The 16,380-nt window shown below is 39.0% G+C and overlaps 2 protein-coding genes across 2 annotated transcripts; both read left to right on the forward strand.

Moving 5' to 3' along the window:
• Positions 1 to 274: 274 nt before the first annotated feature.
• Positions 275 to 2,274, forward strand: LOC118779609 (uncharacterized protein C20orf85 homolog). Its single transcript, XM_036531783.1, has 4 exons — positions 275 to 333; positions 946 to 1,027; positions 1,646 to 1,747; positions 2,119 to 2,274. The coding sequence occupies exons 1-4, from the start codon at positions 275 to 277 to the stop codon at positions 2,272 to 2,274; spliced, it is 399 nt and encodes a 132-aa protein (XP_036387676.1).
• Positions 2,275 to 9,235: 6,961 nt separating this feature from the next.
• On the forward strand, positions 9,236 to 15,944 carry chmp4ba (charged multivesicular body protein 4Ba). The gene is made up of 5 exons (XM_036531999.1): positions 9,236 to 9,600; positions 12,169 to 12,346; positions 12,639 to 12,753; positions 13,448 to 13,574; positions 14,996 to 15,944. Exons 1-5 carry the CDS (start codon positions 9,417 to 9,419, stop codon positions 15,061 to 15,063), a joined length of 672 nt encoding a protein of 223 aa, XP_036387892.1. The 5' UTR covers positions 9,236 to 9,416; the 3' UTR covers positions 15,064 to 15,944.
• Positions 15,945 to 16,380: the final 436 nt, after the last annotated feature.

Genomic DNA, 16,380 nt, shown 5'->3' on the forward strand with positions numbered 1-16,380 from the left:
GATCTGTTGCTATGGTGGTGGCAAACATATCTGGTAGTTGAACAAGCACAGGTGAGAGAGAGAGAGAGAGAGAGAGAGAGAGAGAGAGAGAGAGAGAGAGAGAGAGAGAGAGGGAGGGAGAAAAAGAGAGCAAACGAGCAAGAGAGAATAGGTGAGTGAGAAAGCGGGAGTGAGAGAGAGAGAGTGTGAGATAGAGACACAGAGAGAGAGAGAGAGAGAGAGAGAGAGAGAGAGAGAGAGAGAGAGAGAGAGAGAAAGACAGAGAGAAGCACATATGGCTGTAACCAAAACATCAGGAAACCCATGCAACCTTGTGGATCAGGATCAGATATGGTATATTCTCCTTCTTTTTTTGGACAAATAAGACTGTTTTCTTATTGTAGCCATGGTATATATGTGTGGTTTGTAATATTTTGAAGGAATCATGTTTGTCATCCTTTTAGAAGCATTAGTGTTAATAGGGGGGGACATAGGTTGTGAAAAATACATAAAAATGTAGTGATCAAGTAAATAGAGGGCAATGAATGAGATTCAGAAAGTGTTGGGTTGTGGAATAACAAACTGAAAATATAAAATAAAATAATAAACTGAATAAACTCAAATAAACTGAAAATAACACAGAATAATCCTGTGGTTTGCCACAGAAGAAATGCATGCAGGTTTGGCCTTTGGTCATGCAGATTGCAATTAAATTTAATAACATTTTGATTTATGTGACTAACGGCCTGATTCACCGCATTGTTATGGTATTTTAAGGTCTGGTAATAATGATAATGATAATGAAATACACAATCTGTAGTCATTGCTGCAATCACAAAAGGATAATTTTCGGGAGAAAAAAAAACAAAATAATTTCCATGTTGTCTTCGCTGTGTATTTTTCATCACAGATATGAGAAGAAGGTAGAATTTATTAATCATTTAAATGCTTTTTTATTTCTATCAGGAAAGTTCACGTTAACGTTGAACTGGAATCAGCCAAAGCCTGGCCAGCTAAGTGGGGCTTTCTGACAGAATCATACAAAGAGGTGAGTGTAGAGCATGAGAGTTCATTCACTGCAGACCTCCCTATTCTTAGAGGAACAATGTGGAATGCACTGTAGAAAATCACAGTATTCTTCAGTCAGCGTTATTATCATGATTGAGCTCTATAGATAGATATTCCAAACCATTCAAGTTCATTGCTTCCAGGTTGTTGCCCCTCGCTAAAACCAAGCTTCCGCACAAACACAAGCATTCACAAGCGTATATACAGCTACACGAACAATTTACCTTTTCTCAAAATGACAGTAAAGGATTAATTGGATCAACAGAAAAAAATGATAAGATCAACTTTTGTACCAGAATGAAACATACTCAAATAAATATTCAAATACAAAGATAAATAATACTTCAAATATTATGTCAGCTTGAATTGGCCAATCAGCTGACACCATGAATCTTCTTATCTGTGTTCCATGTATCCTTTTCCAAACATGGGTCAACACACAATGTACTAAAACCCATGCCAAATGTAAGTGATTGTGCTTAAAGTATTTTACGGAGAAATGAAGGACTAAAACATGGACACAAGCCAGCTTAGCTATCCACCAAATCACATTATAAGTACTTTTGGCTCCTCAGATTGTGAGTTTTCCCTCTATCAGGCAATGCAGGAAAGCAACAAAGCTAAAGAGAAGATTGTGCAATTGGAGCTACCCCAACATCTGAAGACACGGCCCCCCACCCCACCTGAGAAATACATAAAGGTGATCGTTTCCTGTCGCACAAAGTTTCACTCCTTCCTCTTCGAGTCATTGGCAGGGCAGTAGTGTTTTTTGTTGTCTCACTAATGCCTAAATTTTCTCTTTCTCTCACTTTTTTCTTTAATGTCTAACTTTTTTTAATTTTCTAGTATGATTCAAAATTTGAATTTTGAAAAGGCAAATAATTTGTTTGTGATTAGATTTTAGTAATATGATGGTAAAATGTCATTAATTAGATGAATTTGGGTTTTTCAGTCTTAACCTTTTTCCCCCTCATCCCCAGATCCCTTAAATATCGTACTGGTTACTGTAATGTAAAGTTACATTGACCTATGGCATCACTTCATATCAGTAACACGGACTCTCCTATGTAGGTGGGGCCTTCTCCCCCTGTTCCGCAGACGACGCAGGCTTTCATTGGCTGGAGGTCTGCTGTGCCAGAGCTGCAGCTGGAGCGGTACGGAAGAGTGAAATGTGGAAAGAGGAGCTTCCTGAAGGAGATGGGCTGGGTCCTGGACGCCTGCAGCTGAGAGCCCACAGCTACCTCTCCACACACATCCTCACAATGTCCTCACATGCACAGTATTAGACACAATAATCCGCACTTGCTGCGCTCTCTCTGATCTACACTGTCTATTCGCGGTTGTTAAGAAATTGTGGCACGCACTTTAATTGTGAAATGAAACAATGGGGGTAAGCCACTTTTTAAATAGTGCTATTTTGATTTTTACAAGCTTTTACAAGAAAATGATCAAGGAATTTTGTTTGGATCCAGGTCTCGGGTGTCTTTATATGAAGAAATCATCATGAGATGAAACAAAATCAGGAATGTCTGATTTATTTGTGATAAAATGATGCTGCTAAAAGCAAAATTTGTGGGAAAGCAATGTTACTGGTGATCAGCTATCAACCAAAGGAGCCAAAATGACAGGCTGTAGCCTGCCTTGAAAAACAGACTGCCTTTGATGTGTTGTTGCACTTAAAATAAATGTCCAAAAACATATATCTAGCCATACTTACCAAAGAGATATCTAACAACAAATTCAGGGAAGCTAAAAATATGTTTATCGTAGACATAATGTTGGCCTAGGACATGTCGTTTATGAGCTTGTGTGTCTGTGCCTGTGTGATACTCATCCACACCAGATAATCATCATCATTATCATCATCATCATCAACATGAACATCATCATCACAATTGTTATTATCATCATTCAAGAATTGCTTCTTTTGAAAACAACAAGAGGCAACAGAATATTTGGGTCTTCTATTGTTAGCAAGCATTTCATTCCACCATTGAGAAGTTAAGAGTCAAAACTGGATTAATCTGAATTGGCTTTTTAACATACAGTAATCAACAGATGTAATTCAGCCGTGATTTGACACATATATCTTGTAAAATGCTTTGTGGTGCTTAATCTTGAAGGGTACAATGACAAATAAAAGTTTAATGAAATGCTTGATTGACTCACTGATTTATAGAATGGCTATTTCAAAAATGGATTTTTGCCATACCTTAAGCTGAAGTACCCTGCAATCTTACACATGCAGGGAATGTCTGTACTAGCACAGATTTTGTAAAAACAGTGTAACAACATATTTTAACACCACAGTACAGCTACAGTGATACTTTGCAAAGACTCTCTATAATTTACTAATTCTTCTTTTGGGTAAATTATAGCACAGCAATTTTTGCTTTTATACCTGCATTTTTGGAGAAAGCAAAAAGACATGGCAATTATCTGTTAATATAAAATGAAACCTGTAATAATAATAACCTAAGATTAACATAAGAGGACTCAGCAACATGTATCCTGCCATTTACAATCACTCAGTTTGGTAATATTAACTGTGGTTATTTCTCTCAAAATGTGTTTTGGAAAAAAAAGCATTTAACCTCACCTTACTAAAATGTCTAATTATTCCACCATGTGTACTGCTGAGAGATAAGCACTGAGGCAGACCTCTAAATGACCCCTCTTGCACATTTGCTTTGTCTGCACAGCTGAGTTGCCAGGAAATGGCAGAACTGTTCCTGTCCTGGCTTGTTATTACCATTGCAGCATCTCACATCCCACATCCTGAAAAATGGCTGACCCACTTGCACGTAAACACACACACACACACACACACACACACTCACACATGTCAGCATGCATGCACATGCATATACAAACACATGCAGGCACACACACATACACATTTAATGCAATACAACTGGCCATTCCAACATAGGATTGCACAAAAGATATGTGTGTGTGCATGCACATGCATATACAAACTTGCATGCACACACAGATATTTTTTATGCTGCTCTATGTTGGAAGTGCAATGCTCCTCCCACCATAAAAACCTCTGCACTCACACAGGAGGATCCTCCAGTGAAAGGAATGCGATCCTCCAATACAATCACATGCGGCTAATGGCTGTTTTTTGTGTTACAAATCACAGTGCACTACAGTGGGCTGGGTGCTCATTGGAGCTTCTTCACTGAATTCGTCGGACACATTGCAAAGTGCCTGAGAGTGATGACATGAGGAAACCCTTACTGGCATATCCACCCCTATCGCAGATGGAACGAAGTCCATTTGCTCCTCTGCTGTGGGATCCTGGTCATTGCCGGCACAATGACACAGCCAGTTTTGAACCTTGGCCTACACTCAAAGTGAACACGTCACCAGCTGAACCTCTTTAAATAATCCATGTACACTTAATGTTGCCATACCATAAGACTCAGATATACACATAGATAAAATGACGCTTGTTGACATGTTGATGTATTTTAAGATTGGAAGCTAAATGCAGCTGTAATTGGAATGGAAGCCACGACTAAGAATAGATGCCTCGTATCCACACTCACTAATAAGCTTACAACATTCCTACAAAAACAGAGCAGGTGAGAAAACGACTGCTCCAGGCATACGATCAGAGCAAACTGAGTAGCATGAACAGGGCTGGCCGCTGTGCTGCTGCAACACATGCATTCAGAACAACCAACAAAACTGCACCAACCTACCTGAATGCACTACTACAAGCCTACGCTCCCTCCCACTCCACTGGCCACCACGCTCTGCTACCAAATGGCATCTGGTGGTCCCGCCGCGTCGTGGCACAAAATCACTATCCAGAACCTGCTCCGCCGTTGTCCCTAGATGGTGGAATGAACTTCCACATGTCACCTGTTCTGCCGAGTCCTTCGCTGTCCTCAAGAAACACGTGAAGACACAGCTCTTCCTCTCTCTTCTAAGGTAGAGGGGTTACAGGGACATGACGAAAATATACTGAAATTGTGCCCTACTGCTACACTCCAGTGATAAATCAGAGTTACTAATTATCCGAATTGCGATTATCTAACCTCTTATTCCAACATGTAACCTTTCCCTGAACTCTACTTTTCGTATTTAAACCAAGCTGGAATCCTTGCTCCTTTTTTATTCCTTTTGTTATTCGTTTAACAAACACTGTTTTTCAAGGTTACTCCCATTGCCTACATTCATACAAATCCAAGGTTTAAAATGCTCTGTATGGTTGTATGGTCATGCTTATGACTACAGAACTTACCTCAGTGTACAATGGGTAATATTATCTGTATAATATTACTAATATTACTATTACTAATATAACATGCTCATGTTATAGCACTGTTTTTCAGGCTGTTCATCATTTACTGTATCACTGGTTGTATACGTGCTCTTATTACTCATGTGATATATTTTTATGATTGGCAGTAGAGACCGTTTTACTAATATCCAGCATTTTTTGAACATGTTAAGGCCAGTTTATTATCATGTTACATGACTATTACCTGATGATTGTACTCTTTTATTAAATTTTACAAATTATTGACATGTGCTTTATTAAATAATGTTCATGTGCGGGGGATGTTATTCATTGTTTTTGATAAATTAATTAATTATAATTTAAAAGACATGGTTTCAGTGTTGTGCTATCATTATGATTATTACTAGATCTGTCTTTTATTGTTTTCAATTTGCATGGTCATTTACTGTCCAGTTTTTACTTTCCAAACAAACATGCACAAAGGTTATTTATAAATATTATGTCTCTTCATAGGAACATGTTACACATTTGTGTAAATGATTAATTGAATAAATCCGCAATTGTCATTTAAAATTTCGTCATTCATATAGATAGATAGATAGTACTTTATTGATCGAAAAAGGAAATTGCCTTGCCAACAGTCAAGCATGTTGGGAATAGAGGTACACCACATAAAATAAAGACAAAACAAGACAATGAATAGATGTATGACAATAAATAGAACAATAAATACTGCAACTGCAACTGCACCATTAAAGTAACAAGATGCAGAATTTCGGTAATGTCTGTAAGTGTGCTTCTTGCACGTATCGAATTTATATATATGTTGAACATGAGGGGGTCTCATACCTAATTGGACTGGGGGTATCAAATGGTGATTTCCCTACGGAAGAAGAGGGAGAAGTTAAACAGTTTTATTGCTGCTGATAGAAACAATGTCAAATTGTATTAACATCTTAGTGCAAACCAGGTTTGATTACACATTTTTTTTAGAGCTATCATTATGCGCCATCTGGTGGAAATATTTAAGAGGTGCAAAAAGGTTTTCATTAATCAACAACCCAAGAAACAGTACAATACTGCAGCTTTTTAAAAATATGAACACATATAATACATTAATTTTTTCAACAACAACATATATCAAGGGGTGATTTTCATTTATCAGATAAACAGATGAATGTTTGAGCATTTTTTGCTCAACAGCATGGTTTTTTGTTTCTAAAATGATCTAAAATTCTGCCAAAATGTGAATGAAATTGTGTCATATGCTCTTTTGGAGCACGTTTCTATTGGAAGGGAAAATAAAAACTGAAATCACGCTTAACATCATGGGGACAATTGGAATGACAATAATCCATTCTGTCAATGGTTTGCTGTGGTTTAGCACGCAAATGTCCACGTCTTAGTCTCCATTTAAATTTTTAAGATTGCTCACGATAGCATGAGCTTTTCACTTTAGTTCACGTGAAATCCCATGAAAACTCTCTGCTAATTTGCAGCTGCATTTTCGTCACACCAACTGTAATGGACTTTACATTTCTTCCACCCCTTGACATTGAAATACCACAGAGTTATCGTTACAGCACAGGATCCTTTTGTTCTCCTATTGGTATCTGGTAAGTAAATCCAGTGCTGGGCCGAAAGTTCAACTACAATTCCCATAATTCTATAGCAGTATATGCCTAGATTTGAGAAGTGCACTTGCAAACTTGAAAGCATTGTAATCATTTGGAAAACCCAATGCTTAATATAAACACTGCTGACTTTCCTCCAGGAAGCAAACCGTGTACGCTTGCTGTGTAACTAATATTACCAGTATTTTCTGAGATTTTTCCCTGTTGAGCTAAGGCAGTAATTTCAGTTCATGATAAATTTAAACATGCAACAGCAGTCGGTTGTGATGCGTTCCAGCTATGAAAAAATATTGACAGCTAATGGAATGGCTAACATAGCCAGTTAACTTTTCAATTTTATGTCAAACTTCAGAAGAGGACTTGGACAAATTGATGACTCAAATTTTATTGAATTTTGTGTCAACATTGTGTTTTTCATTGAAATGATAGACAGCATTTTATAATTTTCCTACTTTTTAAGTTTATTGTCTTTTTTATACTTTTCTCCACCCAAGTGCAACCATATATTGGAAGTTGTGGTTGTTTTTATTTTTTTCATTTTATTTAACCTTTATTTCACCAGGTTTGTCCCATTGAGATTAAAATCTCTTTTACAAGAGAGACCTGGCCAAGAAAAGCAGCACACCAAGTTTCAGACAAAACAAAAATTACATAAGCATTAAAAATACACAAAAAGACAAAGGACAAGTAGAAAGCACAAAGTGCTACAAGTGCAAAAGCAATCAATTTTCAGATAAAAACATTTACAATTCCCAATAGACTCTGTTTCCCAACTCTTAACAATAGCTTTAAATTTAAGTTGTATACAGAAGTAGGCTCATCTCACTGCAAAAACCTCTGCTCTTTTGCAGGACACTCAGCCAAGATGAATGCTAATGTCTGTTATTCTGCTGATGATATCTGAGCAACTTCCAGGCATCTGACGAATCAGAGGGTGCCTGAGAGCAGTGAGCTGAGCAACGTACGCTGACATGCTCACCCCATCACTTGTGGAACAAAGCTACTTTTCCCCACTGCTGTGGGCTCCCGGTCATCATTGGCTGAGACAGGGCTATGATTGAACCCAGGCTATAAATGTTAAATTCTTTTGTCACACTGACAATGGGTGTCAGCCTTAAAAATGTATTTTTTACTAGGCAGAATATGGGTCAAATAAGGGTAAATTGAGATCAGCTCGTTCCAGACAGTCCTACTTTAAACGAGCAACAGACAAGCATTGCCTGTGTTGTCAAACGAGTCACATGTTAGTATGGGAAAGGGAAAGGCTGAAAAGGCTGAAAAGGCTGTTGCAAACAGTATCAGAGCATGAGGTCTACTGTGCACTGTGGCTTTGCTGCTTATTGTAGTCTCCCATGTTCTTTCCATGCAAAACCTGTTGGGCCAATTGCAGTGACCATATCACAGGCTTAAACCATAACGCGACTGCACCCTGTTAGAACTGGAACAGGTTTTCTTAACAAATGGGAGTAGGGACAGTTGTTCTAGGCCACACAGAGTTCAGTGGTCTAAACCCGGAGGGCATTGTTTGACAGACGGTGTGCATTGATGGATGTATACACCTTTCTGAGAATTTGTGGAACTCACGTGTAAAATTGTGTATTTTCTTTGCTTCCTCTCAAACACTGTTTATAGTTTAACTTGATTACTGAACACGTGTGAAAATTGATGACCATTCTACAACATGCAAAACAAGATGGCAGCAAATTCATTTTACAGAATGTTACCTTCTAGTAGCTGCTGACACAAAAGAAGAAAAATACAAGCTCTAGGGGAGGTGCAACAGTGAATACTTTGTAAACTTAAGAGACATATAATCATATGCGGGTTTATCACAATACTTGGAAACTTAAACCAGCTGCTGATTTGGTTGTAACTGGTCCAATGTTGTTCATTGCAGTTTCTCCGTAAGATCAGTGCTCACATCGCAAGTTTGTTTTCTATTTGGTTTTTCAAATGCACTTTCAGTATTAAAATAATAAATCAATCATACATTTTTCTTTTAGTGTAATTGAGTAAAAACAGTTACAAAAATATTACTAACTTGTCATCAGGAAAAAAGATTGCCGCGTTATTTCTGAAAATTTAATCATACTGCATTATTTTTAGCAGCGTGACTTTTGTCACAAAAGGCGCATAAATGTCAGTGTATGTGCATGAGAATTTTTGGGCCTGTACGGAGGCCATGACAGCTTTTCCTGGTCAGCGACGAAAGCTCCACCCCCGGATTCCACGCAGCCATTCCATCGACGTCACGGCGTGACTCACGCCCTGCTGACGTGATGACATCACGGGGCCTGGCAGGCAGGAGGAAGCAGAAATAACAACAACAGCAGGGCGAGTGACAGCGAAGGGGAGCACCGAAAAACCAGAAAACGGACTATCGAACCTTTCGCTTCAGTTTTCTAGTTTGATAGAGACACAAATACTGAAAAGGGTCTTTATTTAGCGTCTTTTGCGTTATTTTTTCTACTTCCAGGATGTCTTTGTTCGGAAAGTTGTTTGGAAGTGGGGGAAAAGGAGGAAAACCTCCGAGCCCACAAGAGGCGATCCAGCGACTCCGGGATACCGAGGAGATGTTGACGAAGAAACAGGAATTTTTGGAGAAAAAAATAGACCAGGAACTCCTAACCGCAAAGAGGAACGGAACTAAAAACAAACGAGGTGAGGCCTGCTCGCCTGGCTAGCTACGTAGCAAGCTATCTTAGCTAGGATAACCAGGAAGAAAGCATGAACTGAGAAGCTAAGGTAGCTAATTATCGAGTGCCACCTAGCTAGAATGGCTGGTTTGCTAGTAAGTCTTAAACTTACCGCTAGTTGTTAACTAACAGCCTTACTAACCGTCGTTAACTTCGACGACAGACTTGCCAAGTAGCTAGCAATGTAACGTCGAAAAGCTAGGACTCTGGCAGGGAGGCAAACAGGCGTCAAGCATGGAGTCGGGGAAATGACGTTAACTTGTTTGGTGGGGCGCCTGATGGATTTAGTTGTGGGAAGCTGTGTAACTAGTTAGTCTTTCTACATAGATCTAACTAGCAAGTTGGCTAGCTAACATCTTTATATCTTTAGATATAGATTTCTAGCCGATTGGACTTTTTTGGTCTAGTTTAGAGTACAGCTGACTTAACTAAGGTAGTTAGTAACTAGCAAGCGGTCTAGTCATTCTTCCTACTAAACTAATGACCTTTCCGCCATGACTGATTCTGAAGCCTTGAACTAGGCATAAAAGAGCTAGCTAGTCAGGTGGGCCGGAAATATTTCTCTTTCTCGTTTAAGATCACTAGATTAAAGGTTAGAGAAAAGCTTGCTGGTAAAATGTGGTTACGTCACAGCCCTGCCAGATTCTGTGGCTACGTAGCGAATGTAAATAAGATAACTGCTAGCTACACAGCTGGCTAACTAAACTACATTGTATTTAACTAGATCAAAAGTGTCTAATTACAGCTAAACGCCTTGGAGGTTTGGGCTGACAGTTGCCATTAAAGGTAACTTAGCTTAACATTGTGTCACTAGCTCGTTGCTACAACAACACTTGGGTAAATCACTAGCAAGCAATACAGAAATCACCACACAGAAACTGACTCTTGCAGCTACGTCTGCTTGTGTTAGAATATATTAATTGTTATTATTTAGTTTAATAACGTTTTGGTAACATGTCTTAAATGTTTTTCCCCTGTCACTCAATGCGGTTTTTACAGTGGCCATAAATGAACCATGTTTTTCACTTTGGAGCACGTGAAGTCTCTTGGGATAGGCAGTGACGTGTACCTGCGTTTTTCCCCTTGTCACTGCTGTATCTCCGTTTGCCATCTCACCTGTGAACAGGAGTGTTATAGATCTTGCCATGTTGGGTTGGTTCCATTGATACTGTACTGTACTCTTTCAGTGCCATTGATTTATGGTACTGAGTGTAAGAGTACACGTGTATGGTATGGGTGATCCTGGGTCTGAAGGCCATATAACAGCAATATGAGCTAACACACCGCAAAAGAAACGGTGGGGAGTACAAGTAAGAAAAATGCTGTTTACAAGCCAAGCCCATGTTTAGCATCCTGTACCACAGTGGGAGGGGATGGGTCGATTCAGTGGAGAGAATCTCAGGAGAGCTGCTGAAATAAGCCTGCAGGATTGCGGTGCCCTAAAATGCAATTGTGTGGCTGAATTGATCTGATTACAAGGGACGCTGTGTTTTATGTATACATGGATTGGTGAGTCAGAAATCCAAAATTAGAAATGGGTCTTTTTTCCAAACAGAATTTTAATATGTTGCTACTTGGAGTGCTGAACATTATGTATCAGTTGCATGGTCAAGTTTAGAAGTTGGTTTCTGTCCTATTTAGTTTTTTTTTTTTTTTAACAGACATCCCATTATTATCTGTCCCTTTCTTTTACTCTTATATCAATAGCATGGACTGTTGATGAATTATTGATCTGGCCTGTTCTGTGCTTGGGTGTGTGTCTTAGCCCACCACCATGAAGACAATTAGAGAAAGACACCAGAGTGTTACCTGTTGGGGACAAAGCAGATTGTCAAAGGAAATTAGCTTGCCGTAGTTGCAGGTCGCATTGAGCTCTAAGGGAAACTCGGTTGATAAGATAAATATTTCCGTGTATGGTTGTTTTGGAATGCAATGTGGCATGTAATGAATGATGAAATACTAGCTCCCCAGTACAAAAGACAGCAAGTTTCATGCATAATGAAGCAGAAGTCTATATGTGGGACCTTTGTATGTTCTGTAGAGATGAGACACCAGAACTTCTGCATGTTTGCTGTAGTGTCATAATAATTTACTTGACATAAAGGGGTTTTGTTAAGTTGAATTTCCAGCTTTGGATTGTTGTAAAGAGTTGAGTTCCATGTATTGTTATTAAAACAGGGTCAAGACAGACAGTGACATATCCATTCATTGGTGCCAAACCAGAAATGGGTTACTGTTGTGAAAATTGTGTCATGACTATATTTCAGTAACCCTAGTTCCCCAATCCAGTTCACAAATCAGTTTCACCATCTGAGATTGCAGCAAGTGCATATAAAGGGAACTGGCCCAGTTTCTGTAATTTTAAATTGGATTACTAAGCGCATACAGTTTGAAGGTACTAGTGAATTAATTAGGCTAAAAGAGTCTGCTCTATTGCAGCCATCCAGGATTAGAAGCTCTCCTGTACGATCTCATTTGCACGCATCCCTTGTTATGGTGTGTTTAACGCTCTTCTTCACTCTGCTGTACACAGCTGCTCTGCAGGCCCTGAAACGCAAGAAGAGGTATGAGAAGCAGCTGGCTCAGATCGATGGCACGCTGTCCACCATCGAGTTCCAAAGGGAGGCACTCGAGAATGCCAACACCAACACCGAAGTGCTCAAGAACATGGGCTTTGCAGCTAAGGCCATGAAAGCTGCCCATGAAAACATGTAAGGAAGCCCCCCCTCTCAGTGCCTTTTCTTTACCTGCATCAGGCTGCTTTTCAGATATTAACAATACATTCTTAAGGTGGTCTTTAATGGGGTTCTTATTTTAAATGATTTAATGTTTATTTGTTTGTTTTTTAATTAATAAGAAATGAGAGCATTTTTAATGGTAAGCACGGCAGTATATGTTTGTGTAAGTGACATTTTAAGACAAATATATTAAACAGTAGAGGTTCCCTTTGACACAGTGGCTCTTTTTATCAGTTATGTAATCAATCTCTTTCTTGTGTTTTAGGGACATAGACAAAGTAGACGACTTAATGCAGGACATCACAGAGCAGCAGGAGCTGGCACAGGAGATTTCAGATGCCATTTCAAAACCTGTAGGATTTGGGGAAGATTATGATGAGGTAAGATGTGACCTGGAATGCGGCTGGTGGTCTTACACCACGGGGAGATCACTTCACCCTTAGCAGTGCAAAGTTTTTGCTGTTATATGTACTTGCTTACTGTCTGCATAGTACTTCCTGGTAACAAGGTTAGCAACAAGGAATTTGTGTCCAGGCGTGTGAAACAAACTGTGTTGGCCATTTGTATACAATGCTGCTGCTACGCTACAGTTTGAGAAGGAGTTCAGTATTTTAAGGTTGCAGGTTTCACCAGAATTCTTTTCACATTTATAGATGCTGTCACTGGCATGGGTGTTGTTTTTTTGCACATGATTACTGTATACTGTATGTAAAATGAATTCAACCAAATTGGCTGGTTAGACCTCTGTAACTGTGGGTTGGCTTTATAGCCAGCCATCTAGCTATGCTGTGTCTTAAAGGTATCATATTAATGGTGATCTGTAAAACTGAGGCATGATGTCAGGGTTCTTCTGTTACTTATATGGTTACAATATGGTGCAAAGTACTGAATCATGCTCATTACTAGATTAGTGTTGGAACAGACTTCATTATTGCATTACCAGCAGCTAGGACATTTGTGCTTTTATTTCTTATTATTTACACCTGGCTGTTCATCTAGTTAAACACGCTTGTTGAATTGTTTGCACTCGCCTGATATTCATTAGGATTTATGGTTTATTTGTCTTGTATTCAGGATGAACTCTTAGCAGAATTGGAAGAGCTGGAACAAGAGGAGTTAGACAAAAACCTGCTGGAAATCGGCGGCACAGAGAATGTACCGCTACCCAATGTGCCCTCCACATCATTACCTGCCAGACCAGGTAAAGGTCAAACGGATCACATACCCTGGAACACCCTCATCTGCTCTTTTATACACTCATATAATAGTGGAATACCAGCTAATGTATTCCTGTATGTCAGAAGTCAGCAAGTACTGTTCTGTTCTTATTGTTGTATTTGGGTCAAAATACAGTCACCATTACAGTTATAAGCAATATATTTAAATATTGAAGACAGAAAACAATATGCACTTGATCAGTTCTCTGTAAAATCATATCTGGAAAATGGAACCTTGTTTATATAAAAAAAGCGCATGCACATTTGTGTGCATATAAGCTGTATTACCAGCTATTAATTCTGTTTTGGTTCCTCTAGCTTGTTGCTACAGTATCATATTACATTATAGTTTGGTCAGATGACTAAGGATTTTCATCGGTTTTCTTCTACACGGTGCTTGAGAGAATGTGTAAATAGTCAGGAGATCAGATGAGTGGTGATATCATCTGTATATCACTGGAAGTCAAAAATGACTGTTTTTTCCATTCCACCTCAACACAGAATGAATTATATAACGGAACATTTAACAGATAAGAACTTGATCATCACAAAAAGCATGATGATCTTGAGGGGCCTGATTTTTTGACAGTTAGTAATAATTAGAGTGTTTATGGGTAGAGGGCTAACATAACATGCATGGTTCCCCTTGAGGATGTCTCCGATGTCTTAAGTTTTACATTTATTGCAATTATGGTAATCTCTTATATACAACACTATCCTTTTATTATCAGATATACAGTACTGTAAGAGAATGATAAAAAAATAGAGCAAATACCCACATACCACAGAAAATACCCATAAGCCGTAACTTGGAGTTATTTATTACATGGAAAGTAAAAGTAACATCAGCTTATTGCATAAAGACACAGCAAAGAAGCAGACAAAACTAGACCTTCAATGTGTACTGTGGTCCTTAGAACATAAAAGGAGACTTTGAAAGGTGGCTCCTCGGGCACTACTGTGACTATACCTAAAGAGTTGTGTGGGTTGCTCGCAGTCCAGCCCTGCATGTATGCATCGCATATTAATTAGATTTGTGGCCAACAGAACGTATGTGCTTGATTAAATTTTACAGCCTTACATAGAGCAGCTCTGTATCATCGGTGCTGCAGGAGAGGAGATGTGAATATTGCACTAGTAATTCTATTGCACTAGTAATTCTCCTTAGCTGAACACTGTGTTTACTGTCTGGCTGCCCAGTTAATGAGATTTCAGCGGCAGACTGCTTCACACAACTGTCTGGGTTGTCTGTGCGTAATCTCTGAGGCATCCAGAATGTTCATCTGTTTATTTCTGTTGTTTGTTTAACCCTTTATGATGGTTTGTACCTTTGTTTATGCAATATGTTTACACCTGCATCCTAATGATAGAACCTTCCTCTTTTCATGCCTCCCCCCCCCCCCAGCAAAGCAAAAGGTGGAGGAAGACGAGGACGATATGAAAGACCTGGAGGCTTGGGCTGAGGCCATGTAGTCACAGAGCTGATGACATTACCTGGAACAGAAGGAAAGAAAGGACTCTCTGGTTCAGTGCATTTTTTTTTTTTGTGGGAGGGGGGAAATACTAAATTTAATAAAGCAAACAAAATAATACAGAAAACTTTAGCTCTTAATGTCTGCCCAAAGCAGTAAAAGTGTGCAGTGACTTGTCTTTGAAAAAGAGAGCTTCATCTCTGGAGAAACCCAACAGAACAAGATCCTCTCGAAAATCCTTTTTTTTTTTTTTTTTGGTATATGTAAAATTTGCCACCATCGCCTGCTAGTAATTAGAAAATTCAGGTTGTCAGTGTGGCATGTATTCTTTCTGTTGAATGTTCAAAAAAAGAAATTTGTTTATTTAGAGCAATTATCTGAACTGGCGTAATGCCCAGTTTACATCAAGTCCATGCATTCTGCTGAATGGAATCCCGATGGTAATGTCAGTTCATTGGGAGAAGTTTACATCTGACCACACAGTGGCGACAGGTCTTCCCACCAAGACTGCACGAGGAGGACAGAATTAACTTAGAATAGTAAGAATGATTCTTTTATTATTATTATTTAGTTCGTGGTTGCTTCCTTTGATTTTTGAAAAACATGTTTGGATAACTTTTTACATTACGTTATGTAAAAGTGGGGCTTTACTTGGGGTTTCAGTCTAGTCCACCATCAAATATGCGATTCTGATCAGGTGACTTTAAAATTGATTTACGTTGGATTTCACACAGGGTTTCTGTCAGGTGCACCAATGACTCTGGTATTCTACTCAAATGTTTCTTTGCACTGCATGTTGTATAAGACACTGGGGTTTCTGATCTACCAACTCCTCTTTTGATCACTGGTACAAATGTTTGCCTTTTTTTTTTTTTTTTAAATCAAAACGAAGCCAAATCACACTGAGCACCTGGTGATGCAAATCCCTCAATACAGTGCTGTTGTGGGGACTGTTTCTGTTCTACTCACTTCCCATGGCCCACACTCCCGCCCCAAATATAGTGCCACTGGAGCCGCTCGTACCTCCAAATGACAGAGGGATGCCCGATGGGTTTTCAGGGTTCTGCATGTAGAATCTGCTCAAGAGGTCTCGTAATCTCCCAACATCTCTCCCAGTGACCTGCATGCATCAACCAGGCTTATCGGCTTGATGTAAATTGGTCTTAAGGAAATAAATTTAATCATTGACAGTTAAATCTGATAGGGCATGGAGCCCAGCATTTTATGATGCAGCTTGCAAATAAGATAAAGTTTGGTTGCTACATCTATCAAATATATTTTGTGATATTATGTGATTTTGATTTCTTTAAGATCAGGC

Source organism: Megalops cyprinoides, chromosome 6, assembly GCF_013368585.1.
Source record: "Megalops cyprinoides isolate fMegCyp1 chromosome 6, fMegCyp1.pri, whole genome shotgun sequence".
Taxonomy (NCBI): domain Eukaryota; kingdom Metazoa; phylum Chordata; class Actinopteri; order Elopiformes; family Megalopidae; genus Megalops; species Megalops cyprinoides.

What these genes read in the sequence shown, in the direction of transcription:
- LOC118779609 (XM_036531783.1), top strand. Translation starts at nt 275, where the DNA reads ATGGCTGTAACCAAAACATCAGGAAACCCATGCAACCTTGTGGATCAG. An exon ending in GTGGATCAGGATCAGATATG is followed by an intron (nt 334 to 945) that starts GTATATTCTCCT and finishes TATTTCTATCAG; the next exon opens with GAAAGTTCACGTTAACGTTG. An exon ending in CACCTGAGAAATACATAAAG is followed by an intron (nt 1,748 to 2,118) that starts GTGATCGTTTCC and finishes TCTCCTATGTAG; the next exon opens with GTGGGGCCTTCTCCCCCTGT.
- chmp4ba (XM_036531999.1), top strand. Translation starts at nt 9,417, where the DNA reads ATGTCTTTGTTCGGAAAGTTGTTTGGAAGTGGGGGAAAAGGAGGAAAA. An exon ending in AAAGCTGCCCATGAAAACAT is followed by an intron (nt 12,347 to 12,638) that starts GTAAGGAAGCCC and finishes CTTGTGTTTTAG; the next exon opens with GGACATAGACAAAGTAGACG. An exon ending in TTGGGGAAGATTATGATGAG is followed by an intron (nt 12,754 to 13,447) that starts GTAAGATGTGAC and finishes TCTTGTATTCAG; the next exon opens with GATGAACTCTTAGCAGAATT.